General features: G+C 45.5%; 1 protein-coding gene across 1 annotated transcript in view; it reads right to left on the bottom strand.

Annotated features, from left to right (window-relative positions):
- Positions 1-27102, bottom strand: part of LOC139387027 (kinesin-like protein KIF13A) — a 168782-nt gene that overhangs the window by 51993 nt on the left and 89687 nt on the right. The window contains exons 8-16 of the mRNA XM_071132994.1: positions 26958-27092; positions 26617-26729; positions 17603-17717; positions 15692-15904; positions 12943-13053; positions 12676-12810; positions 4715-4848; positions 549-635; positions 1-87 (exon numbers count right to left, since the gene is read on the bottom strand). The exon at positions 1-87 is cut by the window's left edge and continues 95 nt beyond it. Of these exons, the coding sequence (XP_070989095.1) occupies positions 1-87; positions 549-635; positions 4715-4848; positions 12676-12810; positions 12943-13053; positions 15692-15904; positions 17603-17717; positions 26617-26729; positions 26958-27092 (1130 nt within the window). The remainder of the gene's footprint in view (positions 88-548; positions 636-4714; positions 4849-12675; positions 12811-12942; positions 13054-15691; positions 15905-17602; positions 17718-26616; positions 26730-26957; positions 27093-27102) is intronic.

Below are 27102 nucleotides of genomic sequence, written 5' to 3'. Positions count from 1 at the left end.
ACCTCTACATAGCTCTCCCTGGGGGACGCACGTTCCCTCTCCAGCTCCTTCAGACGCTCGCGCCGCTTCCTCCCAGGCAGGTTTATCCTACAGCACACAGGATGTACACTCAGTTCCTGCTTCTACAGCACACAGGATGTACACTCAGTTCCTGCTTCTACAGCACACAGGATGTACACTCAGTTCCTGCTTCTACAGCACACAGGATGTACACTCAGTTCCTGCTTCTACAGCACACAGGATGTACCCTCAGTTCCTGCTTCTACAGCACACAGAATGTACCCTCAGTTCCTGCTTCTACAGCACACAGGATGTACACTCAGTTCCTGCTTCTACAGCACACAGGATGTACACTCAGTTCCTGCTTCTACAACACCTGGCAGCTAACGGATGTAACATTCCCAAAAATTCTCAGGTTTTCCAGAAATCCTGATTGGAGGGTTCTGGATTTCCTGCTCTTTTTGGGAACATTTACAATCAGGATTTCTGGAAAAACTCTAGTTAACTTTGTCCAGTAGATGTTCATGTTCTGTAGAGAAACTCCTCACCTGAAGAAGTGGTTGTTGCCCCACAATATGCGGTCTCCATGCCACAGGTGGACCAAGGACACAGTCATGGTTCCATTCACACAGGTTCTGTTGGAGCAGAGCAATACAGTCTGATGATGTCATGTTGAGGTGTGTTGTGGGACAGTAGACATCCCATCCTGCTGTACCTCCTCTTCCACACAGAGAGTAATAAAGCACATCAAATATCCCCATATCACCCACCAACAGTAAAGACTATCAATGAGATATCCCCATATCACCCACCAACAGTAAAGACTACCAATGAGATATCCTCATATCACCCACCAACAGTAAAGACTATCAATGAGATATCCTCATATCACCCACCAACAGTAAAGACTACCAATGAGATATCCTCATATCACCCACCAACAGTAAAGACTACCAATGAGATATCCTCATATCACCCACCAACAGTAAAGACTACCAATGAGATATCCTCATATCACCCACCAACAGTAAAGACTATCAATGAGATATCATCATATCAAACACCAACAGTACAGACTACCAATGAGATATCCTCATATCACCCACCAACAGTAAAGACTATCAATGAGATATCCTCATATCACCCACCAACAGTAAAGACTATCAATGAGATATCCTCATATCACCCACCAACAGTAAAGACTATCAATGAGATATCCTCATATCACCCACCAACAGTAAAGACTATCAATGAGATATCCTCATATCACCCACCAACAGTAAAGACTATCAATGAGATATCCTCATATCACCCACCAACAGTATAGACTATCAATGAGATATCCTCATATCACCCACCAACAGTAAAGACTATCAATGAGATATCCTCATATCACCCACCAACAGTAAAGACTATCAATGAGATATCATCATATCACCCACCAACAGTAAAGACTATCAATGAGATATCATCATATCACCCACCAACAGTAAAGACTACCAATGATATATCCTCATATCACCCACCAACAGTAAAGACTACCAATGAGATATCCTCATATCACCCACCAACAGTAAAGACTATCAATGAGATATCCTCATATCACCCACCAACAGTAAAGACTATCAATGAGATATCCTCATATCACCCACTAACAGTAAAGACTATCAATGAGATATCCTCATATCACCCACCAACAGTAAAGACTACCAATGAGATATCCTCATATCACCCACCAACAGTAAAGACTATCAATGAGATATCCTCATATCACCCACCAACAGTAAAGACTACCAATGAGATATCCTCATATCACCCACCAACAGTAAAGACTATCAATGAGATATCCTTATATCACCCACCAACAGTAAAGACTACCAATGAGATATCCTCATATCACCCACCAACAGTAAAGACTATCAATGAGATATCCTCATATCACCCACCAACAGTAAAGACTATCAATGAGATATCCTCATATCACCCACCAACAGTAAAGACTATCAATGAGATATCCTCATATCACCCACCAACAGTAACGACTACCAATGAGATATCCTCATATCACCCACCAACAGTAAAGACTATCAATGAGATATCCTCATATCACCCACCAACAGTAAAGACTACCAATGAGATATCCTCATATCACCCACCAACAGTAAAGACTACCAATGAGATATCCTCATATCACCCACCAACAGTAAAGACTACCAATGAGATATCCCCATATCACCCACCAACAGTAAAGACTACCAATGAGATATCCTCATATCACCCACCAACAGTAAAGACTACCAATGAGATATCCTCATATCACCCACCAACAGTAAAGACTACCAATGAGATATCCTCATATCACCTACCAACAGTAAAGACTACCAATGAGATATCCTCATATCACCCACCAACAGTAAAGACTACCAATGAGATATCCTCATATCACCCACCAACAGTAAAGACTATCAATGAGATATCCTCATATCACCCACCAACAGTAAAGACTACCAATGAGATATCCTCATATCACCCACCAACAGTAAAGACTACCAATGAGATATCCTCATATCACCCACCAACAGTAAAGACTATCAATGAGATATCCTCATATCACCCACCAACAGTAAAGACTACCAATGAGATATCCCCATATCACCCACCAACAGTAAAGACTACCAATGAGATATCCTCATATCACCCACCAACAGTAAAGACTACCAATGAGATATCCTCATATCACCCACCAACAGTAAAGACTACCAATGAGATATCCTCATATCACCTACCAACAGTAAAGACTACCAATGAGATATCCTCATATCACCCACCAACAGTAAAGACTACCAATGAGATATCCTCATATCACCCACCAACAGTAAAGACTACCAATGAGATATCCTCATATCACCTACCAACAGTAAAGACTACCAATGAGATATACTCATATCACCCACCAACAGTAAAGACTACCAATGAGATATCCTCATATCACCCACCAACAGTAAAGACTATCAATGAGATATCCTCATATCACCCACCAACAGTAAAGACTACCAATGAGATATCCTCATATCACCCACCAACAGTAAAGACTACCAATGAGATATCCTCATATCACCCACCAACAGTAAAGACTATCAATGAGATATCCTCATATCACCCACCAACAGTAAAGACTACCAATGAGATATCCCCATATCACCCACCAACAGTAAAGACTATCAATGAGATATCCTCATATCACCCACCAACAGTAAAGACTACCAATGAGATATCATCATATCACCCACCAACAATAAAGACTACCAATGAGATATCCTCATATCACCCACCAACAGTAAAGACTACCAATGAGATATCATCATATCACCCACCAACAGTAAAGACTACCAATGAGATATCCTCATATCACCCACCAACAGTAAAGACTATCAATGAGATATCCTCATATCACCCACCAACAGTAAAGACTACCAATGAGATATCATCATATCACCCACCAACAGTAAAGACTATCAATGAGATATCATCATATCACCCACCAACAGTAAAGACTATCAATGAGATATCCTCATATCACCCACCAACAGTAACGACTACCAATGAGATATCCTCATATCACCCACCAACAGTAAAGACTACCAATGAGATATCCTCATATCACCCACCAACAGTAAAGACTATCAATGAGATATCCTCATATCACCCACCAACAGTAAAGACTACCAATGAGATATCCTCATATCACCCACCAACAGTAAAGACTACCAATGAGATATCCTCATATCACCCACCAACAGTAAAGACTATCAATGAGATATCCTCATATCACCCACCAACAGTAAAGAATATCAATGAGATATCCTCATATCACCCACCAACAGTAAAGACTACCAATGAGATATCATCATATCACCCAACAACAGTAAAGACTACCAATAAGATATCCTCATATCACCCACCAACAGTAAAGACTATCAATGAGATATCCTCATATCACCCACCAACAGTAAAGACTACCAATGAGATATCCTCATATCACCCACCAACAGTAAAGACTATCAATGAGATATCCTCATATCACCCACCAACAGTAAAGACTACCAATGAGATATCCTCATATCACCCACCAACAGTTAAGACTACCAATGAGATATCCTCAGGGAGGGATGAAGGGAGGGAGGGAGAGAGGAAGGAAGGGAGGGATGTGGGGATGGAGGGAGGGAGAGAGTGAGGGATGCAGGGAGGGAGGGATGAAGGGAGGGATGCAAGGAGGGAGGGAGAGATGCAGGGAGGGAGGGATGAAGGGAGGGAGAGAGGGATGCAGGGAGAGCGGGATGCAGGGAGGGAGGGATGCAGGGAGGGAGAGATGACGGGAGGGAGGGATGAAGGGAGGGAGAGAGGGAGGGGGATGTTTGATATCAAAGCAGGAGGTTGAGATCAGAAATACCTCAGCTATGAGGTCATGAGAAACTCCAGTCAGGTTCAGTTCACTCATCCATGTGCGTGTGTGTGTGTACTGTGTGTGTGCGTACTGTGTGTGTGTGTACTGTGTGTGTGCGTACTGTGTGTGTGTGTACTGTGTGTGTGTGTATACTGTGTGTGTATGTGTGTACTGTGTGTGTGTGTGTATTTGTGTACTGTGTGTGTGTGTATACTGTGTGTGTATGTGTGTACCGTGTGTGTGTGTGTGTGTGTGTGTGTGTTAGCTCACCTGGCATTCTCTATAGGGGTGAGGGTGACCTCCCCCCCGTCTGGGCTGATCTCCAACACACAGTGTTCTGACTGGATACCAATCCCAAAGAGTTGGATGTCCTGAGAGGTGTCTGCACCCACACGCGTGTGTTCCTACACACACACACACACACACACACACACACACACACACAGACGCACGCACGCACACACGCACACACACACACACACAGAGAGAGGAGATGATGATTTCCCATAATTCATGTGGGTCAGGTGCTACTTCAATCCAATGGCAGGTTGACATCAGATCTGACGCAACAGACTGCAATTCACTTTCCCCACAGACACACAGACTCAGATATGTACCACTTATATAACTGGTGATATCATTACTTCCCCACAGACACACAGACTCAGATATGTACCACTTATATAACTGGTGATATCATTACTTCCCCACAGACACACAGACTCAGATATGTACCACTTATATAACTGGTGATATCATTACTTCCCCACAGACACACAGACTCAGATATGTACCACTTATATAACTGGTGATATCATTACTTCCCCACAGACACACAGACTCAGATATGTACCACTTATATGACTGGTGATATCATTACTTCCCCACAGACACACAGACTCAGATATGTACCACTTATATAACTGGTGATATCATTACTTCCCCACAGACACACAGACTCAGATATGTACCACTTATATAACTGGTGATATCATTACTTCCCCACAGACACACAGACTCAGATATGTACAACTTATATAACTGGTGATATCATTACTTCCCCACAGACACACAGACTCAGATATGTACCACTTATATAACTGGTGATATCATTACTTCCCCACAGACACACAGACTCAGATATGTACCACTTATATAACTGGTGATATCATTACTTCCCCACAGACACACAGACTCAGATATGTACCACTTATATAACTGGTGATATCATTACTTCCCCACAGACACACAGACTCAGATATGTACCACTTATATAACTGGTGATATCATTACTTCCACACTGACACAGACTCAGATATGTACCACTTATATACCTGGTGATATCATTACTTCCCCACAGACTCAGATATGTACCACTTATATAACTGGTGATATCATTACTTCCCCACAGACTCAGATATGTACCACGTATATAACTGGTGATATCATTACTTCCACACTGACACACAGACTCAGATATGTACCACTTATATAACTGGTGATATCATTACTTCCACACTGACACAGACTCAGATATGTACCACTTATATACCTGGTGATATCATTACTTCCCCACAGACTCAGATATGTACCACTTATATAACTGGTGATATCATTACTTCCCCACAGACTCAGATATGTACCACGTATATAACTGGTGATATCATTACTTCCACACTGACACAGACTCAGATATGTACCACTTATATACCTGGTGATATCATTACTTCCCCACAGACACAGATATGTACCACTTATATAACTGGTGATATCATTACTTCCACACTGACACACAGACTCAGATATGTACCACTTATATAACTGGTGATATCATTACTTCCCCACAGACACACAGACTCAGATATGTACCACTTATATAACTGGTGATATCATTACTTCCCCACAGACACACAGACTCAGATATGTACCACTTATATAACTGGTGATATCATTACTTCCCCACAGACACACAGACTCAGATATGTACCACTTATATGACTGGTGATATCATTACTTCCCCACAGACACACAGACTCAGATATGTACCACTTATATAACTGGTGATATCATTACTTCCCCACAGACACACAGACTCAGATATGTACCACTTATATAACTGGTGATATCATTACTTCCCCACAGACACACAGACTCAGATATGTACAACTTATATAACTGGTGATATCATTACTTCCCCACAGACACACAGACTCAGATATGTACCACTTATATAACTGGTGATATCATTACTTCCCCACAGACACACAGACTCAGATATGTACAACTTATATAACTGGTGATATCATTACTTCCCCACAGACACACAGACTCAGATATGTACCACTTATATAACTGGTGATATCATTACTTCCCCACAGACACACAGACTCAGATATGTACCACTTATATAACTGGTGATATCATTACTTCCACACTGACACAGACTCAGATATGTACCACTTATATACCTGGTGATATCATTACTTCCCCACAGACTCAGATATGTACCACTTATATAACTGGTGATATCATTACTTCCCCACAGACTCAGATATGTACCACGTATATAACTGGTGATATCATTACTTCCACACTGACACACAGACTCAGATATGTACCACTTATATAACTGGTGATATCATTACTTCCACACTGACACAGACTCAGATATGTACCACTTATATACCTGGTGATATCATTACTTCCCCACAGACTCAGATATGTACCACTTATATAACTGGTGATATCATTACTTCCCCACAGACTCAGATATGTACCACATATATAACTGGTGATATCATTACTTCCACACTGACACAGACTCAGATATGTACCACTTATATAACTGGTGATATCATTACTTCCCCACAGACACACAGACTCAGATATGTACCACTTATATAACTGGTGATATCATTACTTCTCCACAGACACACAGACTCAGATATGTACCACGTATATGACTGGTGATATCATTACTTCCCCACTGATATCATGAGGCCATTTTAATCTGCTACAACACCTTTCTCCTTTCATCAATGGGGACGAGAAACTACACAAGAACAGTCACTTAGTGACTGTGAGCTCAGAGAAAAAGCTGATTGCTGTCCACTCTAACTCTCTCCCTCTCCTCCTTCTCTTTCTATTTCTCTCTCTCTCCACCTTCTCTCTCTATTTCTCTCTCTCTCCCCCTTCTCTCTATTTCTCTCTCTCCCCCTTCTATCTCTCTCTCTCTCTCCTCCTTCTCTCTCTATTTCTCTCTCTCTCCTTCTATATCTCTCTCTCCCCCTTCTATCTCTCTCTCCCCTTCTATCTATCTCCCCCTTCTATCTCTCTCTCTCCCCCTTCTATCTCTCTCTCTCCCCCTTCTATCTCTCTCTCCCCTTCTATCTCTCTCTCCCCCTTCTATCTCTCTCTCCCCTTCTATCTCTCTCTCCCCCTTCTATCTCTCTCTCCCCCTTCTATCTCTCTCTCCCCTTCTATCTCTCTCTCCCCTTCTATCTCTCTCTCTCCCCCGTCTATCTCTCTCTCTCCCCCTTCTATCTCTCTCTTTCTCTCTCTCTCCCCCTTCTATCTCTCTCTCTCTCCCTTCTATCTATCTCTCTCCCCCTTCTATCTCTCTCTCTCCCCCTTCTATCTCTATCTCTCCCCCTTCTATCTCTCTCTCTCCCCCTTCTATCTCTCTCTCTCTCTCTCCCCCTTCTATCTTTCTCTCTCCCCCTTCTATCTCTCTCTCCCCCTTCTCTCTCTCTCTCTCTCCCCCTTCTATCTCTCTCTCTCCCCCTTCTATCTCTCTCTCTCTCTCCCCCTTCTCTCTATCTCTCTCTCTCTATCTCTCTCTATCTCTCTCTCTCTCTCCCCCTCTCTCTCTCTCTCTCTCTCTCTCTCTCTCTCTCTTTCTCTCTCTATCTCTCTCTCCCCCTTCTCTCTCTCTCTCTCTCTCTCTCTCTCTCTCTCTCTCCCCTTGTCTTTCCCTCTCTCATCACAGAGTGGGTGTAGTTAAACAAACATGCCACTTCCAGAGGATGTCCGACACTCCTTCACTCCTGCAGCTGTATCAGCTACTTAACAACCCCAGTAAGTCAGTCCCTTGTTCATTCCATTGTGTGTGTGTGGGTGTCATTCCACACTGGTATGCAGGGCAGGCTAGCTGTCCAGGCCGGGGCTCAGACACAGACCTGTTGTTCTGTAGGCATGAAGGAGGCTCTGCTCTACTCTACTCTCTCCCTCTCTCTCCCTGTCCCTCTGCTCTCTCTCTCCCGGCCCCTCTGTTCTCTCTCTCTCTCTCTCCCTGCCCCTCTGCTCTCTCTCTCTCTCTCTCCCTGCCCCTCTGCTCTCTCTCTCTCTCTCCCTGCCCCTCTGCTCTCTCTCTCTCTCTCCCTGTCCCTCTGCTCTCTCTCTCTCCCTGCCCCTCTGCTCTCTGTCTCCCTCTCTCTCCCTGCCCCTCTGCTCTCTGTCTCTCTCTCTCCCTGCCCCTCTGCTCTCTGTCTCTCTCTCTCTCCCTGCCCCTCTGCTCTCTGTCTCTCACTCTCTCCCTGCCCCTCTGCTCTCTGTCTCCCTCTCTCTCCCTGCCCCTCTGCTCTCTGTCTCTCTCTCCCTGCCCCTCTGCTCTCTGTCTCTCTCTCTCTCCCTGCCCCTCTGCTCTCTGTCTCTCACTCTCTCCCTGCCCCTCTGCTCTCTGTCTCCCTCTCTCTCCCTGCCCCTCTGCTCTCTGTCTCTCTCTCTCTCTCTCTCCCTGCCCCTCTGCTCTCTGTCTCTCTCTCTCTCCCTGCCCCTCTGCTCTCTGTCTCTCACTCTCTCCCTGCCCCTCTGCTCTCTGTCTCCCTCTCTCTCCCTGCCCCTCTGCTCTCTCTCCCTGCCCCTCTGCTCTCTGTCTCTCTCTCAATTATCAATTATCAATCAATTCAAGGGCTTTATTGGCATGGGAAACATGTGTTAACATTGCCAAAGCAAGTGAGGTAGACAACATACAAAGTGAATATATAAAGTGAAAAACAACAAAAATTAACAGTAGACATTACACATACAGAGGTTTCAAAACAGTAAAGACATTACAAATGTCATATTATATATATATATATATATACAGTGTTTTAACAATATACAAATGGTTAAAGGACACAAGATAAAATAAATAAGCATAAATATGGGTTGTATTTACAATGGTGTGTGTTCTTCACTGGTTGCCCTTTTCTCGTGGCAACAGGTCACAAATCTTGCTGCTGTGATGGCACACTGTGGAATTTCACCCAGTAGATATGGGAGTTTTTCAAATTTGGATTTGTTTTCGAATTCTTTGTGGATCTGTGTAATCTGAGGGAAATATGTATCTCTAATATGGTCATACATTGGGCAGGAGGTTAGGAAGTGCAGCTCAGTTTCCACCTCATTTTGTGGGCAGTGAGCACATAGCCTGTCTTCTCTTGAGAGCCATGTCTGCCTACGGCGGCCTTTCTCAATAGCAAGGCTATGCTCACTGAGTCTGTACATAGTCAAAGCTTTCCTTAATTTTGGGTCAGTCACAGTGGTCAGGTATTCTGCCGCTGTGTACTCTCTGTTTAGGGCCAAATAGCATTCTAGTTTGCTCTGTTTTTTTGTTAATTCTTTCCAATGTGTCAAGTAATTATCTTTTTGTTTTCTCATGATTTGGTTGGGTCTAATTGTGCTGTTGTCCTGGGGCTCTGTAGGGTGTGTTTGTGTTTGTGAACAGAGCCCCAGGACCAGCTTGCTTAGGGGACTCTTCTCCAGGTTCATCTCTCTGTAGGTGATGGCTTTGTTATGGAAGGTTTGTGAATCACTTCCTTTTAGGTGGTTGTAGAATTTGACGGCTCTTTTCTGGATTTTGATAATTAGTGGGTATCGGCCTAATTCTGCTCTGCATGCATTATTTGGTGTTCTACGTTGTACACGGAGGATATTTTTGCAGAATTCTGCGTGCAGAGTCTCAATTTGGTGTTTGTCCCATTTTGTGAAGTCTTGGTTGGTGAGCGGACCCCAGACCTCACAACCATAAAGGGCAATGGGCTCTATGACTGATTCAAGTATTTTTAGCCAAATCCTAATTGGTATGTTGAAATTTATGTTTCTTTTGATGGCATAGAATGCCCTTCTTGCCTTGTCTCTCAGATCGTTCACAGCTTTGTGGAAGTTACCTGTGGCGCTGATGTTTAGGCCAAGGTATGTATAGTTTTTTGTGTGCTCTAGGGCAACAGTGTCTAGATGGAATTTGTATTTGTGGTCCTGGTGACTGGACCTTTTTTGGAACACCATTATTTTGGTCTTACTGAGATTTACTGTCAGGGCCCAGAATCTCTCTCTCTCCCTGCCCCTCTGCTCTCTGTCTCTCTCTCTCTCCCTGCCCCTCTGCTCTCTCTCTCTGCCCTTTGTCTCTCTCTCTCCCTGCCCCTCTGCTCTCTGTCTCTCTCTCTCTCCCTGCCCCTCTGCTCTCTGTCTCTCACTCTCTCCCTGCCCCTCTGCTCTCTGTCTCCCTCTCTCTCCCTGCCCCTCTGCTCTCTCTCCCTGCCCCTCTGCTCTCTGTCTCTCTCTCTCCCTGCCCCTCTGCTCTCTCTCTCTGCCCTTTGTCTCTCTCTCTCTCTGCCCCTCTGCTCTCTGTCTCTCTCTCACCCTGCCCCTCTACTCTCTCTCACTGCCTCTCTGCTCTGTCTCTCTCCCCCTATACAGTATAGTAAGTACATAGGGCTCTGTTTGGGACTCAGCCTCAGCCTCAGTCTGTTCCTCTCAGCCACTGAGCCAGTTGTCTGTCTGCGCTGTGACTATGTGTCCACTCCCTTTCCTTTCCTGTGTTCTCATAGCGTCATCCTATTGCAGTGTGAACCAGAGCCCGGTAGTTAGAGAGTTCCTGCATTATGATGCATTTACATGACACTTCAACATTCTATGGCAGCGAGCTGGCGCACCCCCAAAAAAATGATTTAGTGTAGAGGTGCTGATTAAAGGGGAATCAACTGCAAGCTATAAAACTACACAGACTACAGGCTAGCATCATCCTACTGTAATGTCTACTACACAGACTACAGGCTAGCATCATCCTACTGTACTGTCTACTACACAGACTACAGGCTAGCATCATCCTACTGTAATGTCTACTACACAGACTACAGGCTAGCATCATCCTACTGTAATGTCTACTACACAGACTACAGGCTAGCATCATCCTACTGTACTGTCTACTACACAGACTACAGGCTAGCATCATCCTACTGTAATGTCTACTACACAGACGACAGGCTAGCATCATCCTACTGTACTGTCTACTACACAGACTACAGGCTAGCATCATCCTACTGTAATGTTTACTACATAGACTACAGGCTGGCATCATCCTACTGCACTGTCTACTACACAGACTACAGGCTAGCATCATCCTACTGTACTGTCTACTGTACTGGTGTTGTGGTCGGTGTTGGTGTTGTGGTCGGTGGTAGGTGTTGTGGTTGGCGTTGTAGTTGTGGTTGGTGTTGTGGTTGTAGTTGTGGTTGGTGTTGTGGTTGGCGTTGTAGTTGTGGTTGGTGTTGTGGTTGTAGTTGTGGTTGGTGTTGTAGTTGTGGTTGGTGTTGTGGTTGTAGTTGTGGTTGGTGTTGTGGTCGGTGTTGGTGTTGTGGTCGGTGTTGTGGTCGGTGTTGTGGTTGGTGTTGTAGTTGTGGTTGTAGCTGTAGTCGGTGTTGTGGTTGTGGTTGGTGTTGTAGCTGTGGTTGTAGCTGTGGTCGGTGTTGTGGTTGTGGTTGGTGTTGTAGTTGTGGTCGGTGTTGTGGTTTGTAGCTGTGGTTGTAGCTGTGGTCGGTGTTGTGGTTGGTGTTGTAGTTGTGGTTGGTGTTGTGGTTGTAGTTGTGGTCGGTGTTGTGGTTGGTGTTGTGGTTGTGGTTGGTGTTGTGGTTGGTGTTGTGGTTGGTGTTGTGGTTGTGGTTGGTGTTGTGATTGTGGTTGGTGTTGTGGTTGGTGTTGTGATTGTGGTTGGTGTTGTGGTTGGTGTTGTGGTTGGTGTTGTGGTTGTGGTTGGTGTTGTGGTTGGTGTTGTGGTTGTGGTTGGTGTTGTGATTGTGGTTGGTGTTGTGATTGTGGTTGGTGTTGTGATTGTGGTTGGTGTTGTGGTTGGTGTTGTGGTTGGTGTTGTGGTTGTGATTGTGGTTGGTGTTGTGGTTGGGATTGTGGTTGGTGTTGTGGTTGGTGTTGTGGTTGGTGTTGTGGTTGGGGTTGCTGTTGTGGTTGTGTACCTTTAGGTAGTAGACCAGCAGCTCATTGAGGGCGGGGTCTGCGTTCAGGTTGACCAGGAAGCACTTGTCATCTCCAACTTTGATCCCAGACGTCTCCAGGGAGATCCCCATACTCTCTAACTGCTGCTGACGCTCCTGTGGAAATACAACAAACATACAAATCATTTTACCTTCATTTTACATTTACTACCAACGGTTTAGTCCGAATGCAGAAGCTTCCATGTGATATGAATGTGCTAAATGAATGTGAGTGAGTGTGTAGGTTACCGTAGCAATCTCCTCTGTGTTGCGTAGTTTCTGCTCCCAGGTAACGGTCATCTCCTGGATCAGCTTCTCTGACTCCTGAAGCCTCTCCTTCAGCTCTGGAGCCTTAAGAGACTGGAACATAGATACACAGAGACACACACGGACCAGTCAGGACGGACCAGGCAGGACGGACTAGCCAGGACGGAACAGTCAAAACGGACCAGCCAGGACGGACTAGACAGGACGGACCAGCCAGGACGGAACAGTCAAAACGGACCAGCCAGGACGGACCAGCCAGGACGGAACAGTCAAAACGGACCAGCCAGGACGGACCAGTCAGGACGGACCAGTCAGATCGGACCAGCCAGGACGGACTAGCCAGGACGGACCAGCCAGGACGGAACAGTCAAAACGGACCAGCCAGGACGGACCAGTCAGGACGGACCAGACAGGACGGACCAGCCAGGACGGACCAGCCAGGACGGACCAGCCAGGACGGACCAGCCAGGACGGACCAGACAAAACGGACCAGTCAGGACGGACCAGACAAAACGGACAAGCCAGGAAGGACCAGACAGGACGGACTAGCCAGGACGGAACAGTCAAAACGGACCAGCCAGGACGGACCAGTCAGGACGGACCAGCCAGGACGGACCAGCCAGGACGGACCAGACAAAACGGACCAGCCAGGACGGACCAGCCAGGACGGAACAGTCAAAACGGACCAGCCCGGACGGACCAGTCAGGACGGACCAGTCAGGACGGACCAGCCCGGACGGACCAGACAGGACGGACCAGCCAGGACGGACCAGTCAGGACGGACGAGTCAGGACGGACCAGCCAGGACGGACCAGCCAGGACGGACCAGTCAGGACGGACCAACCAGGACGGACCAACCAGGACGGACCAACCAGGACGGACCAGCCAGGACGGACCAGACAAAACGGACCAGTCAGAACGGACCAGCACGAACGGACCAGCCCGGACGGACCAGCCAGGACAGACCAGTCAGGACGGACCAGTCAGATCGGACCAGCCAGGACGGACTAGCCAGGACGGACCAGCCAGGACGGAACAGTCAAAACGGACCAGCCAGGACGGACCAGTCAGGACGGACCAGACAGGACGGACCAGCCAGGACGGACCAGCCAGGACGGACCAGCCAGGACGGACCAGACAAAACGGACCAGTCAGGACGGACCAGACAAAACGGACAAGCCAGGAAGGACCAGACAGGACGGACTAGCCAGGACGGAACAGTCAAAACGGACCAGCCAGGACGGACCAGTCAGGACGGACCAGCCAGGACGGACCAGCCAGGACGGACCAGACAAAAAGGACCAGCCAGGACGGACCAGCCAGGACGGAACAGTCAAAACGGACCAGCCCGGACGGACCAGTCAGGACGGACCAGTCAGGACGGACCAGCCCGGACGAACCAGACAGGACGGACCAGCCAGGACGGACCAGTCAGGACGGACGAGTCAGGACGGACCAGCCAGGACGGACCAGCCAGGACGGACCAGTCAGGACGGACCAACCAGGACGGACCAACCAGGACGGACCAACCAGGACGGACCAGCCAGGACGGACCAGACAAACGGACCAGTCAGAACGGACCAGCACGGACGGACCAGCCCGGACGGACCAGCCAGGACAGACCAGCCCGGACGGACCAGCCCGGACGGACCAGCCAGGACGGACCAGTCAGGACGGACCAGTCAGGACGGACCAGACAAAACGGACCAGTCAGGACAGACCAGACAAAACGGACCAGCCAGGACGGACCAGTCAGGACGGACCAGCCAGGACAGACCAGCCCGGACGGACCAGCCAGGACGGACCAGTCAGGACGGACCAGACAAAACGGACCAGTCAGGACAGACCAGACAAAACGGACCAGGACGGACCAACCAGGACGGACCAGTCAGGACGGACCAGCACGGACGGACCAGCCCGGACGGACCAGCCAGGACGGACCAGCCAGGACGGACCAGCCAGGACGGACCAGCCAGGACGGAACAGTCAAAACGGACCAGTCAGGACGGACCAGTCAGGACGGACCAGCCAGGACGGACCAGTTAGGACGGACCAGTCAGGACGGACCAGCCCGGACGGATCAGTCAGGACGGACCAGTCAGGACGGACCAGCCAGGACGGACCAGACAAAACAGACCAGACAAAACGGACCAGCCAGGACGGACCAGTCAGAACGGACCAGCCAGGACGGACCAGACAAAACGGACCAGCCAGGACGGACCAGCCAGGACGGACCAGCCAGGACGGAACAGTCAAAACGGACCAGTCAGGACGTACTAGCCAGGACGGACCAGCCAGGACGGACCAGTCAGGACGGACTAGTCAGGACGGACCAGTCAGGACGGACCAGTTAGGACGGACCAGTCAGGACGGACCAGTCAGGACGGACCAGTCAGGACGGACCAGACAAAACAGACCAGACAAAACGGACCAGCCAGGACGGACCAGTCAGAACGGACCAGCCAGGACGGACCAGACAAAACGGACCAGCCAGGACGGACCAGCCAGGACAGACCAGCCAGGACGGAACAGTCAAAACGGACCAGCCAGGACGGACCAGCCAGGACGGAACAGTCAAAACGGACCAGTCAGGACGTACTAGCCAGGACGGACCAGCCAGGACGGACCAGTCAGGACGGAACAGTCAAAAAGGACCAGTTAGGACGGACCAGCCAGGACGTGTGTGTGTGTGTGTGGTGTGTGTGTGTGTGCCTCTGTGTGTGTCTCCTACCTCAGCCTGAGAGAGCTGTACTCTGAGTTTCTCCACTTCCTCCCGGAGCTCTCTGATGATGCGTGCGTTGGGGTCTTCATTGACGACGGCGTGGTTGACGATCCTCTTGGCGCGGTCTGCGTAACGCAGCGTGGACAACGTCTCCTCGTAGTTATCAGCTGCTGGGCTCACCGTGGCGATCATACACGTCTTACTGTTGCCACCCAGGTTGTCCTGGCAACACCGAGGGAGGGATAGGAACAAACAGTTGAATTGATAGACAGTTATAATGTAGACTTCAGTGTTGGTGAATGTGAACGGTACGAGCTAGTACAGCAGTTGTTTCTGTAACAGCAGTGGAAAGAGAATATGAAAGAACTGTTATTGATATTCCTTACATTACTACATACACACCGACCAATAATCAACAGGCCAATAATCAATAGACAGTACAGCGAGGACCAGAGTGACAGGAGGTGTGTTAGTACCCTGATCAATAGACAGTACAGCTAGGACCAGAGTGACAGGAGGTTAGTACCCTGATCAATAGACAGTACAGCTAGGACCAGAGTGATAGAAGGTGTGTTACTACCCTTGTCAATAGACAGTACAGCTAGGACCAGAGTGATAGGAGGAGTGTTAGTACCCTGATCAATAGACAGTACAGCGAGGACCAGAGTGATAGAAGGTGTGTTACTACCCTTGTCAATAGACAGTACAGCGAGGACCAGAGTGACAGGAGGTTAGTACCCTGATCAATAAACAGTACAGCGAGGACCAGAGTGATAGGAGGTTAGTACCCTGATCAATAGACAGTACAGCTAGGACCAGAGTGACAGGAGGTGTGTTAGTACCCTTATCAATAGACAGTACAGCTAGGACCAGAGTGACAGGAGGTGTGTTAGTACCCTGATCAATAGACAGTACAGCTAGGACCAGAGTGACAGGAGGGGTGTGTTAGTACCCTGATCAATAGACAGTACAGCTAGGACCAGAGTGATAGGAGGTTAGTACCCTGATCAATAGACAGTACAGCGAGGACCAGAGTGATAGGAGGTGTGTTAGTACCCTGATCAATAGACAGTACAGCGAGGACCAGAGTGATAGGAGGAGTGTTAGTACCCTGATCAATAGACAGTACAGCTAGGACCAGAGTGACAGGAGGTGTGTTACTACCCTTGTCAATAGACAGTACAGCTAGGACCAGAGTGACAGGAGGTGTGTTACTACCCTTGTCAATAGACAGTACAGCTAGGACCAGAGTGACAGGAGGTGTGTTACTACCCTTGTCAATAGACAGTACAGCTAGGACCAGAGTGATAGAAGTTGTGTTACTACCCTTGTCAATAGACAGTACAGCGAGGACCAGAGTGATAGGAGGGGTGTTAGTACAGACCTTGAGAAGCCAGGTGAGGACCAGAGTGATAGGAGGTGTGTTAGTACCCTGATCAATAGACAGTACAGCTAGGACCAGAGTGATAGGAGGTGTGTTAGTACCCTGATCAATAGACAGTACAGCTAGAACCAGAGTGATAGGAGGTGTGTTAGTACCCTGATCAATAGACAGTACAGCGAGGACCAGAGTGATAGGAGGTGTGTTAGTAGTACCCTGATCAATAGACAGTACAGCGAGGATCAGAGTGATAGGAGGTTAGTACCCTGATCAATAGACAGTACAGCGAGGACCAGAGTGACAGGAGGTGTGTTAGTACCCTGATCAATAGACAGTACAGCTAGGACCAGAGTGATAGGAGGTGTGTTAGTACCCTGATCAATAGACAGTACAGCTAGGACCAGAGTGACAGGAGGTGTGTTAGTACCCTGATCAATAGACAGTACAGCTAGGACCAGAGTGACAGGAGGTGTGTTAGTACCCTTGTCAATAGACAGTACAGCGAGGACCAGAGTGATAGGAGGTGTGTTAGTACAGACCTTGAGAAGCCAGGTGAGGACAGAGTCTCTGTAAGGAACAAACTTATTCTTCCCTCCCTTCCCTGCAGACTGGTCCGCCAGCGCAGAGATCACACAGCCCAGTGTGGTAAGAGACCTGCACACACACACACACACACACACACACACACACACACACACACACACACACACACACACACACACACACACACACACACACACACACACACACACACACACACACACAGGGAGAACAGGGAGAAAGACACTCAACATTCCTCCATGATATATCCTTACATGCATGTCTTGCATCAGAGTGTCATCAACCAATAAAACATGTCTAAACCAGCAGAAGTTTACTTCCTGTATTACAGTGACTATCATCATATGATCCATTACATTTACTGAACATAACATCTAAACAGTAGAGGTATTGGATGTTAACAGTAGAGGTATTGGATGTTAACGGGAGGAGACATCTAAACAGTAGAGGTATTGGATGTTAACAGTAGAGGTATTGGATGTTAACGGGAGGAGACATCTAAACAGTAGAGGTGTTGGATGTTAACGGGAGGAGACATCTAAACAGTAGAGGTATTGGATGTTAACGGGAGGAGACATCTAAACAGTAGAGGTATTGGATGTTAACAGTAGAGGTATTGGATGTTAACGGGAGGAGACATCTAAACAGTAGAGGTGTTGGATGTTAACGGGAGGAGACATCTAAACAGTAGAGGTATTGGATGTTAACGGGAGGAGACATCTAAACAGTAGAGGTATTGGATGTTAACAGTAGAGGTATTGGATGTTAACAGTAGAGGTATTGGACGTTAACAGTAGAGGTATTGGATGTTAACAGTAGAGGTATTGGATGTTAACAGTAGAGGTATTGGATGTTAACGGAGGAGACATCTAAACAGTAGAGGTATTGGATGTTAACGGGAGGGGACATCTAAACAGTAGAGGTATTGGATGTTAACAGTAGAGGTGTTGGATGTTAACGGGAGGAGACATCTAAACAGTAGAGGTATTGGATGTTAACGGGAGGGGACATCTAAACAGTAGAGGTATTGGATGTTAACGGGAGGGGACATCTAAACAGTAGAGGTGTTGGATGTTAACGGGAGGAGACATCTAAACAGTAGAGGTATTGGATGTTAACGGGAGGAGACATCTAAACAGTAGAGGTATTGGATGTTAACAGTAGAGGTATTGGATGTTAACAGTAGAGGTATTGGACGTTAACAGTAGAGGTATTGGATGTTAACAGTAGAGGTATTGGATGTTAACAGTAGAGGTATTGGATGTTAACGGAGGAGACATCTAAACAGTAGAGGTATTGGATGTTAATGGGAGAAGACATCTAAACAGTAGAGATATTGGATGTTAACAGTAGAGGTGTTGGATGTTAACGGGAGGAGACATCTAAACAGTAGAGGTATTGGATGTTAACGGGAGGAGACATCTAAACAGTAGAGGTATTGGATGTTAACAGTAGAGGTATTGGATGTTAACGGGAGGAGAGATCTAAACAGTAGAGGTATTGGATGTTAACAGTAGAGGTGTTGGATGTTAACGGGAGGAGAAATCTAAACAGTAGAGGTATTGGATGTTAACGGGAGGAGACATCTAAACAGTAGAGGTATTGGATGTTAACAGTAGAGGTATTGGATGTTAACGGGAGGGGACATCTAAACAGTAGAGGTGTTGGATGTTAACAGTAGAGGTATTGGATGTTAACAGTAGAGGTATTGGATGTTAACGGGAGGAGACATCTAAACAGTAGAGGTATTGGATGTTAACGGGAGGAGACATCTAAACAGTAGAGGTGTTGGATGTTAACAGTAGAGGTATTGGATGTTAACGGGAGGAGACATCTAAACAGTAGAGGTATTGGATGTTAACAGTAGAGGTATTGGATGTTAACAGTAGAGGTATTGGATGTTAACAGTAGAGGTATTGGATGTTAACGGGAGGAGACATCTAAACAGTAGAGGTATTGGATGTTAACAGTAGAGGTATTGGATGTTAACGGGAGGGGATATCTAAACAGTAGAGGTGTTGGATGTTAACGGGAGGAGACATCTAAACAGTAGAGGTATTGGATGTTAACGGGAGGAGACATCTAAACAGTAGAGGTATTGGATGTTAACAGTAGAGGTATTGGATGTTAACAGTAGAGGTATTGGATGTTAACAGTAGAGGTATTGGATGTTAACAGTAGAGGTATTGGATGTTAACAGTAGAGGTATTGGATGTTAACGGAGGAGACATCTAAACAGTAGAGGTATTGGATGTTAATGGGAGAAGACATCTAAACAGTAGAGATATTGGATGTTACCAGTAGAGGTGTTGGATGTTAACGGGAGGAGACATCTAAACAGTAGAGGTATTGGATGTTAACGGGAGGAGACATCTAAACAGTAGAGGTATTGGATGTTAACAGTAGAGGTATTGGATGTTAACGGGAGGGGACATCTAAACAGTAGAGGTGTTGGATGTTAACAGTAGAGGTATTGGATGTTAACAGTAGAGGTATTGGATGTTAACGGGAAGAGACATCTAAACAGTAGAGGTATTGGATGTTAACGGGAGGAGACATCTAAACAGTAGAGGTGTTTGGATGTTAACAGTAGAGGTATTGGATGTTAACGGGAGGGGACATCTAAACAGTAGAGGTATTGGATGTTAACAGTAGAGGTATTGGATGTTAACGGGAGGAGACATCTAAACAGTAGAGGTATTGGATGTTAACAGTAGAGGTGTTGGATGTTAACGGGAGGGGACATCTAAACAGTAGAGGTGTTGGATGTTAACGGGAGGAGACATCTCAACAGTAGAGGTATTGGATGTTAACGGGAGGAGACATCTAAACAGTAGAGGTATTGGATGTTAACAGTAGAGGTATTGGATGTTAACAGGAGGGGACATCTAAACAGTAGAGGTATTGGATGTTAACGGGAGGAGACATCTAAACAGTAGAGGTATTGGATGTTAACAGTAGAGGTATTGGATGTTAACGGGAGGAGACATCTAAACAGTAGAGGTATTGGATGTTAACGGGAGGAGACATCTAAACAGTAGAGGTGTTGGATGTTAACGAGAGGAGACATCTAAACAGTAGAGATATTGGATGTTAACGGGAGGAGACATCTAAACAGTAGAGGTGTTTGGATGTTAACAGTAGAGGTATTGGATGTTAACGGGAGGGGACATCTAAACAGTAGAGGTATTGGATGTTAACGGGAGGAGACATCTAAACAGTAGAGGTATTGGATGTTAACAGTAGAGGTATTGGATGTTAACAGTAGAGGTATTGGATGTTAACAGTAGAGGTATTGGATGTTAACGGGAGGAGACATCTAAACAGTAGAGGTATTGGATGTTAACGGGAGGAGACATCTAAACAGTAGAGGTATTGGATGTTAACAGTAGAGGTATTGGATGTTAACGGGAGGAGACATCTAAACAGTAGAGGTATTGGATGTTAACAGTAGAGGTATTGGATGTTAACAGTAGAGGTATTGGATGTTAACGGAGGAGACATCTAAACAGTAGAGGTATTGGATGTTAATGGGAGAAGACATCTAAACAGTAGAGATATTGGATGTTAACAGTAGAGGTGTTGGATGTTAACGGGAGGAGACATCTAAACAGTAGAGGTATTGGATGTTAACGGGAGGAGACATCTAAACAGTAGAGGTATTGGATGTTAACAGTAGAGGTATTGGATGTTAACGGGAGGGGACATCTAAACAGTAGAGGTGTTGGATGTTAACAGTAGAGGTATTGGATGTTAACAGTAGAGGTATTGGATGTTAACGGGAGGAGACATCTAAACAGTAGAGGTATTGGATGTTAACGGGAGGAGACATCTAAACAGTAGAGGTGTTGGATGTTAACAGTAGAGGTATTGGATGTTAACGGGAGGAGACATCTAAACAGTAGAGGTATTGGATGTTAACAGTAGAGGTATTAGATGTTAACAGTAGAGGTATTGGATGTTAACAGTAGAGGTATTGGATGTTAACGGGAGGAGACATCTAAACAGTAGAGGTATTGGATGTTAACAGTAGAGGTATTGGATGTTAACGGGAGGGGACATCTAAACAGTAGAGGTGTTGGATGTTAACGGGAGGAGACATCTAAACAGTAGAGGTATTGGATGTTAACGGGAGGAGACATCTAAACAGTAGAGGTATTGGATGTTAACAGTAGAGGTATTGGATGTTAACAGTAGAGGTATTGGATGTTAACAGTAGAGGTATTGGATGTTAACAGTAGAGGTATTGGATGTTAACGGAGGAGACATCTAAACAGTAGAGGTATTGGATGTTAATGGGAGAAGACATCTAAACAGTAGAGGTATTGGATGTTAACAGTAGAGGTGTTGGATGTTAACGGGAGGAGACATCTAAACAGTAGAGGTATTGGATGTTAACGGGAGGAGACATCTAAACAGTAGAGGTATTGGATGTTAACAGTAGAGGTATTGGATGTTAACGGGAGGAGAGATCTAAACAGTAGAGGTATTGGATGTTAACAGTAAAGGTGTTGGATGTTAACGGGAGGAGACATCTAAACAGTAGAGGTATTGGATGTTAACGGGAGGAGACATCTAAACAGTAGAGGTATTGGATGTTAACAGTAGAGGTATTGGATGTTAACGGCAGGGGACATCTAAACAGTAGAGGTGTTGGATGTTAACAGTAGAGGTATTGGATGTTAACAGTAGAGGTATTGGATGTTAACGGGAGGAGACATCTAAACAGTAGAGGTATTGGATGTTAACGGGAGGAGACATCTAAACAGTATAGGTGTTGGATGTTAACAGTAGAGGTATTAGATGTTAACAGTAGAGGTATTGGATGTTAACGGGAGGAGACATCTAAACAGTAGAGGTATTGGATGTTAACAGTAGAGGTATTAGATGTTAACAGTAGAGGTATTGGATGTTAACAGTAGAGGTATTGGATGTTAACAGGAGGGGACATCTAAACAGTAGAGGTGTTGGATGTTAACAGTAGAGGTATTGGATGTTAACAGTAGAGGTATTGGATGTTAACGGGAGGAGACATCTAAACAGTAGAGGTATTGGATGTTAACGGGAGGGGACATCTAAACAGTAGAGGTGTTGGATGTTAACAGTAGAGGTATTGGATGTTAACAGTAGAGGTATTGGATGTTAACGGGAGGAGACATCTAAACAGTAGAGGTATTGGATGTTAACGGGAGGAGACATCTAAACAGTAGAGGTGTTGGATGTTAACGGGAGGAGACATCTAAACAGTAGAGGTGTTGGATGTTAACGAGAGGAGACATCTAAACAGTAGAGATATTGGATGTTAACGGGAGGAGACATCTAAACAGTAGAGGTATTGGATGTTAACGGGAGGAGACATCTAAACAGTAGAGGTGTTTGGATGTTAACAGTAGAGGTATTGGATGTTAACGGGAGGGGACATCTAAACAGTAGAGGTATTGGATGTTAACAGTAGAGGTATTGGATGTTAACGGGAGGAGACATCTAAACAGTAGAAGTATTGGATGTTAACAGTAGAGGTATTGGATGTTAACGGGAGGAGACATCTAAACAGTAGAGGTATTGGATGTTAACAGTAGAGGTATTGGATGTTAACGGGAGGAGACATCTAAACAGTAGAGGTATTGGATGTTAACAGTAGAGGTGTTGGATGTTAACGGGAGGGGACATCTAAACAGTAGAGGTGTTGGATGTTAACGGGAGGAGACATCTAAACAGTAGAGGTATTGGATGTTAACAGTAGAGGTATTGGATGTTAACAGGAGGGGACATCTAAACAGTAGAGGTATTGGATGTTAACGGGAGGAGACATCTAAACAGTAGAGGTATTGGATGTTAACGGGAGGAGACATCTAAACAGTAGAGGTGTTGGATGTTAACGGGAGGAGACATCTAAACAGTAGAGGTGTTGGATGTTAACGAGAGGAGACATCTAAACAGTAGAGATATTGGATGTTAACGGGAGGAGACATCTAAACAGTAGAGGTATTGGATGTTAACGGGAGGAGACATCTAAACAGTAGAGGTGTTTGGATGTTAACAGTAGAGGTATTGGATGTTAACAGTAGAGGTATTGGATGTTAACAGTAGAGGTATTGGATGTTAACAGTAGAGGTATTGGATGTTAACGGGAGGGGACATCTAAACAGTAGAGGTATTGGATGTTAACGGGAGCAGACATCTAAACAGTAGAGGTATTGGATGTTAACAGTAGAGGTATTGGATGTTAACAGTAGAGGTATTGGATGTTAACAGTAGAGGTATTGGATGTTAACGGGAGGAGACATCTAAACAGTAGAGGTATTGGATGTTAACAGTAGAGGTATTGGATGTTAACAGTAGAGGTATTGGATGTTAACAGTAGAGGTGTTGGATGTTAACGGGAGGAGACATCTAAACAGTAGAGGTATTGGATGTTAACGGGAGGAGACATCTAAACAGTAGAGGTATTGGATGTTAACAGTAGAGGTATTGGATGTTAACGGCAGGGGACATCTAAACAGTAGAGGTGTTGGATGTTAACAGTAGAGGTATTGGATGTTAACAGTAGAGGTATTGGATGTTAACGGGAGGAGACATCTAAACAGTAGAGGTATTGGATGTTAACGGGAGGAGACATCTAAACAGTATAGGTGTTGGATGTTAACAGTAGAGGTATTAGATGTTAACAGTAGAGGTATTGGATGTTAACGGGAGGAGACATCTAAACAGTAGAGGTATTGGATGTTAACAGTAGAGGTATTAGATGTTAACAGTAGAGGTATTGGATGTTAACAGTAGAGGTATTGGATGTTAACGGGAGGGGACATCTAAACAGTAGAGGTGTTGGATGTTAACAGTAGAGGTATTGGATGTTAACAGTAGAGGTATTGGATGTTAACGGGAGGAGACATCTAAACAGTAGAGGTATTGGATGTTAACGGGAGGGGACATCTAAACAGTAGAGGTGTTGGATGTTAACAGTAGAGGTATTGGATGTTAACAGTAGAGGTATTGGATGTTAACGGGAGGAGACATCTAAACAGTAGAGGTATTGGATGTTAACGGGAGGAGACATCTAAACAGTAGAGGTGTTGGATGTTAACGGGAGGAGACATCTAAACAGTAGAGGTGTTGGATGTTAACGAGAGGAGACATCTAAACAGTAGAGATATTGGATGTTAACGGGAGGAGACATCTAAACAGTAGAGGTATTGGATGTTAACGGGAGGAGACATCTAAACAGTAGAGGTGTTTGGATGTTAACAGTAGAGGTATTGGATGTTAACGGGAGGGGACATCTAAACAGTAGAGGTATTGGATGTTAACAGTAGAGGTATTGGATGTTAACGGGAGGAGACATCTAAACAGTAGAAGTATTGGATGTTAACAGTAGAGGTATTGGATGTTAACGGGAGGAGACATCTAAACAGTAGAGGTATTGGATGTTAACAGTAGAGGTATTGGATGTTAACGGGAGGAGACATCTAAACAGTAGAGGTATTGGATGTTAACAGTAGAGGTGTTGGATGTTAACGGGAGGGGACATCTAAACAGTAGAGGTGTTGGATGTTAACGGGAGGAGACATCTAAACAGTAGAGGTATTGGATGTTAACGGGAGGAGACATCTAAACAGTAGAGGTATTGGATGTTAACAGTAGAGGTATTGGATGTTAACAGGAGGGGACATCTAAACAGTAGAGGTATTGGATGTTAACGGGAGGAGACATCTAAACAGTAGAGGTATTGGATGTTAACGGGAGGAGACATCTAAACAGTAGAGGTGTTGGATGTTAACGGGAGGAGACATCTAAACAGTAGAGGTGTTGGATGTTAACGAGAGGAGACATCTAAACAGTAGAGATATTGGATGTTAACGGGAGGAGACATCTAAACAGTAGAGGTATTGGATGTTAACGGGAGGAGACATCTAAACAGTAGAGGTGTTTGGATGTTAACAGTAGAGGTATTGGATGTTAACAGTAGAGGTATTGGATGTTAACAGTAGAGGTATTGGATGTTAACAGTAGAGGTATTGGATGTTAACGGGAGGGGACATCTAAACAGTAGAGGTATTGGATGTTAACGGGAGGAGACATCTAAACAGTAGAGGTATTGGATGTTAACAGTAGAGGTATTGGATGTTAACAGTAGAGGTATTGGATGTTAACAGTAGAGGTATTGGATGTTAACAGTAGAGGTATTGGATGTTAACGGGAGGAGACATCTAAACAGTAGAGGTATTGGATGTTAACGGGAGGAGACATCTAAACAGTAGAGGTATTGGATGTTAACAGTAGAGGTATTGGATGTTAACGGGAGGAGACATCTAAACAGTAGAGGTATTGGATGTTAACAGTAGAGGTATTGGATGTTAACAGTAGAGGTATTGGATGTTAACAGTAGAGGTGTTGGATGTTAACGGGAGGAGACATCTAAACAGTAGAGGTATTGGATGTTAACGGGAGGAGACATCTAAACAGTAGAGGTATTGGATGTTAACAGTAGAGGTATTGGATGTTAACGGGAGGAGACTTCTAAACAGTAGAGGTATTGGATGTTAACAGTAGAGGTGTTGGATGTTAACGGGAGGGGACATCTAAACAGTAGAGGTGTTGGATGTTAACGGGAGGAGACATCTAAACAGTAGAGGTAATGGATGTTAACGGGAGGAGACATCTAAACAGTAGAGGTGTTGGATGTTAACAGTAGAGGTATTGGATGTTAACAGTAGAGGTATTGGATGTTAACAGTAGAGGTATTGGATGTTAACGGGAGGAGACATCTAAACAGCAGAGGTATTGGATGTTAACGGGAGGAGACATCTAAACAGTAGAGGTATTGGATGTTAACAGTAGAGGTATAGGATGTTAACAGTAGAGATATTGGATGTTAACAGTAGAGGTGTTGGATGTTAACGGGAAGAGACATCTAACAGTAGAGGTATTAGATGTTAACGAGAGGGGACATCTAAACAGTAGAGGTATTGGATGTTAATGGGAGGGGACTTACCTGTTGATGTTGCTGCCCTCCTTCAGCCTCTCCCCTGCAGCTCCAGTTTTAGATACACGCTCACTACCAGCCAGATCCACCAGGCTCATCTTGCTCACCTTCTCCCCTGAGTTCTACACACACACACACAACTGTCTGTTGTTAAAATACATTACTGTGTATTGTCTAACGACAGGTCATTAAGATAATCCTTGTCTTTTAAATAAAATGGTGGTGTGAGTTCTGAAGGATGAAATGGTGGTGGTGTGTGTGTGTGTGTGTGTGTGTGTGTGTGTGTGTGTGTATGTGTGTGTGTGTGTGTGTGTGTGTGTGTGTGTGTGTGTGTGAGCCCTGACACTGACCCCAGACTTCAGGTCGTAGAGTGTCTGTGTGACGATGATGCTGAAAACGGCGTGGGAACGACTGCTCTCCTCATTCATATTGGTGGCTGCCACTGTCCTCGACTTATTCCCCTCCGACATCAACACCTCAATGTCCTACAGAGAG

The sequence above is a fragment of the Oncorhynchus clarkii genome, chromosome 3, assembly GCF_045791955.1.
Source record: "Oncorhynchus clarkii lewisi isolate Uvic-CL-2024 chromosome 3, UVic_Ocla_1.0, whole genome shotgun sequence".
Lineage (NCBI taxonomy): Eukaryota > Metazoa > Chordata > Actinopteri > Salmoniformes > Salmonidae > Oncorhynchus > Oncorhynchus clarkii.
Note: the sequence above shows the minus strand (reverse complement) of the source record. Positions and strands in the feature narration are given on the sequence as shown.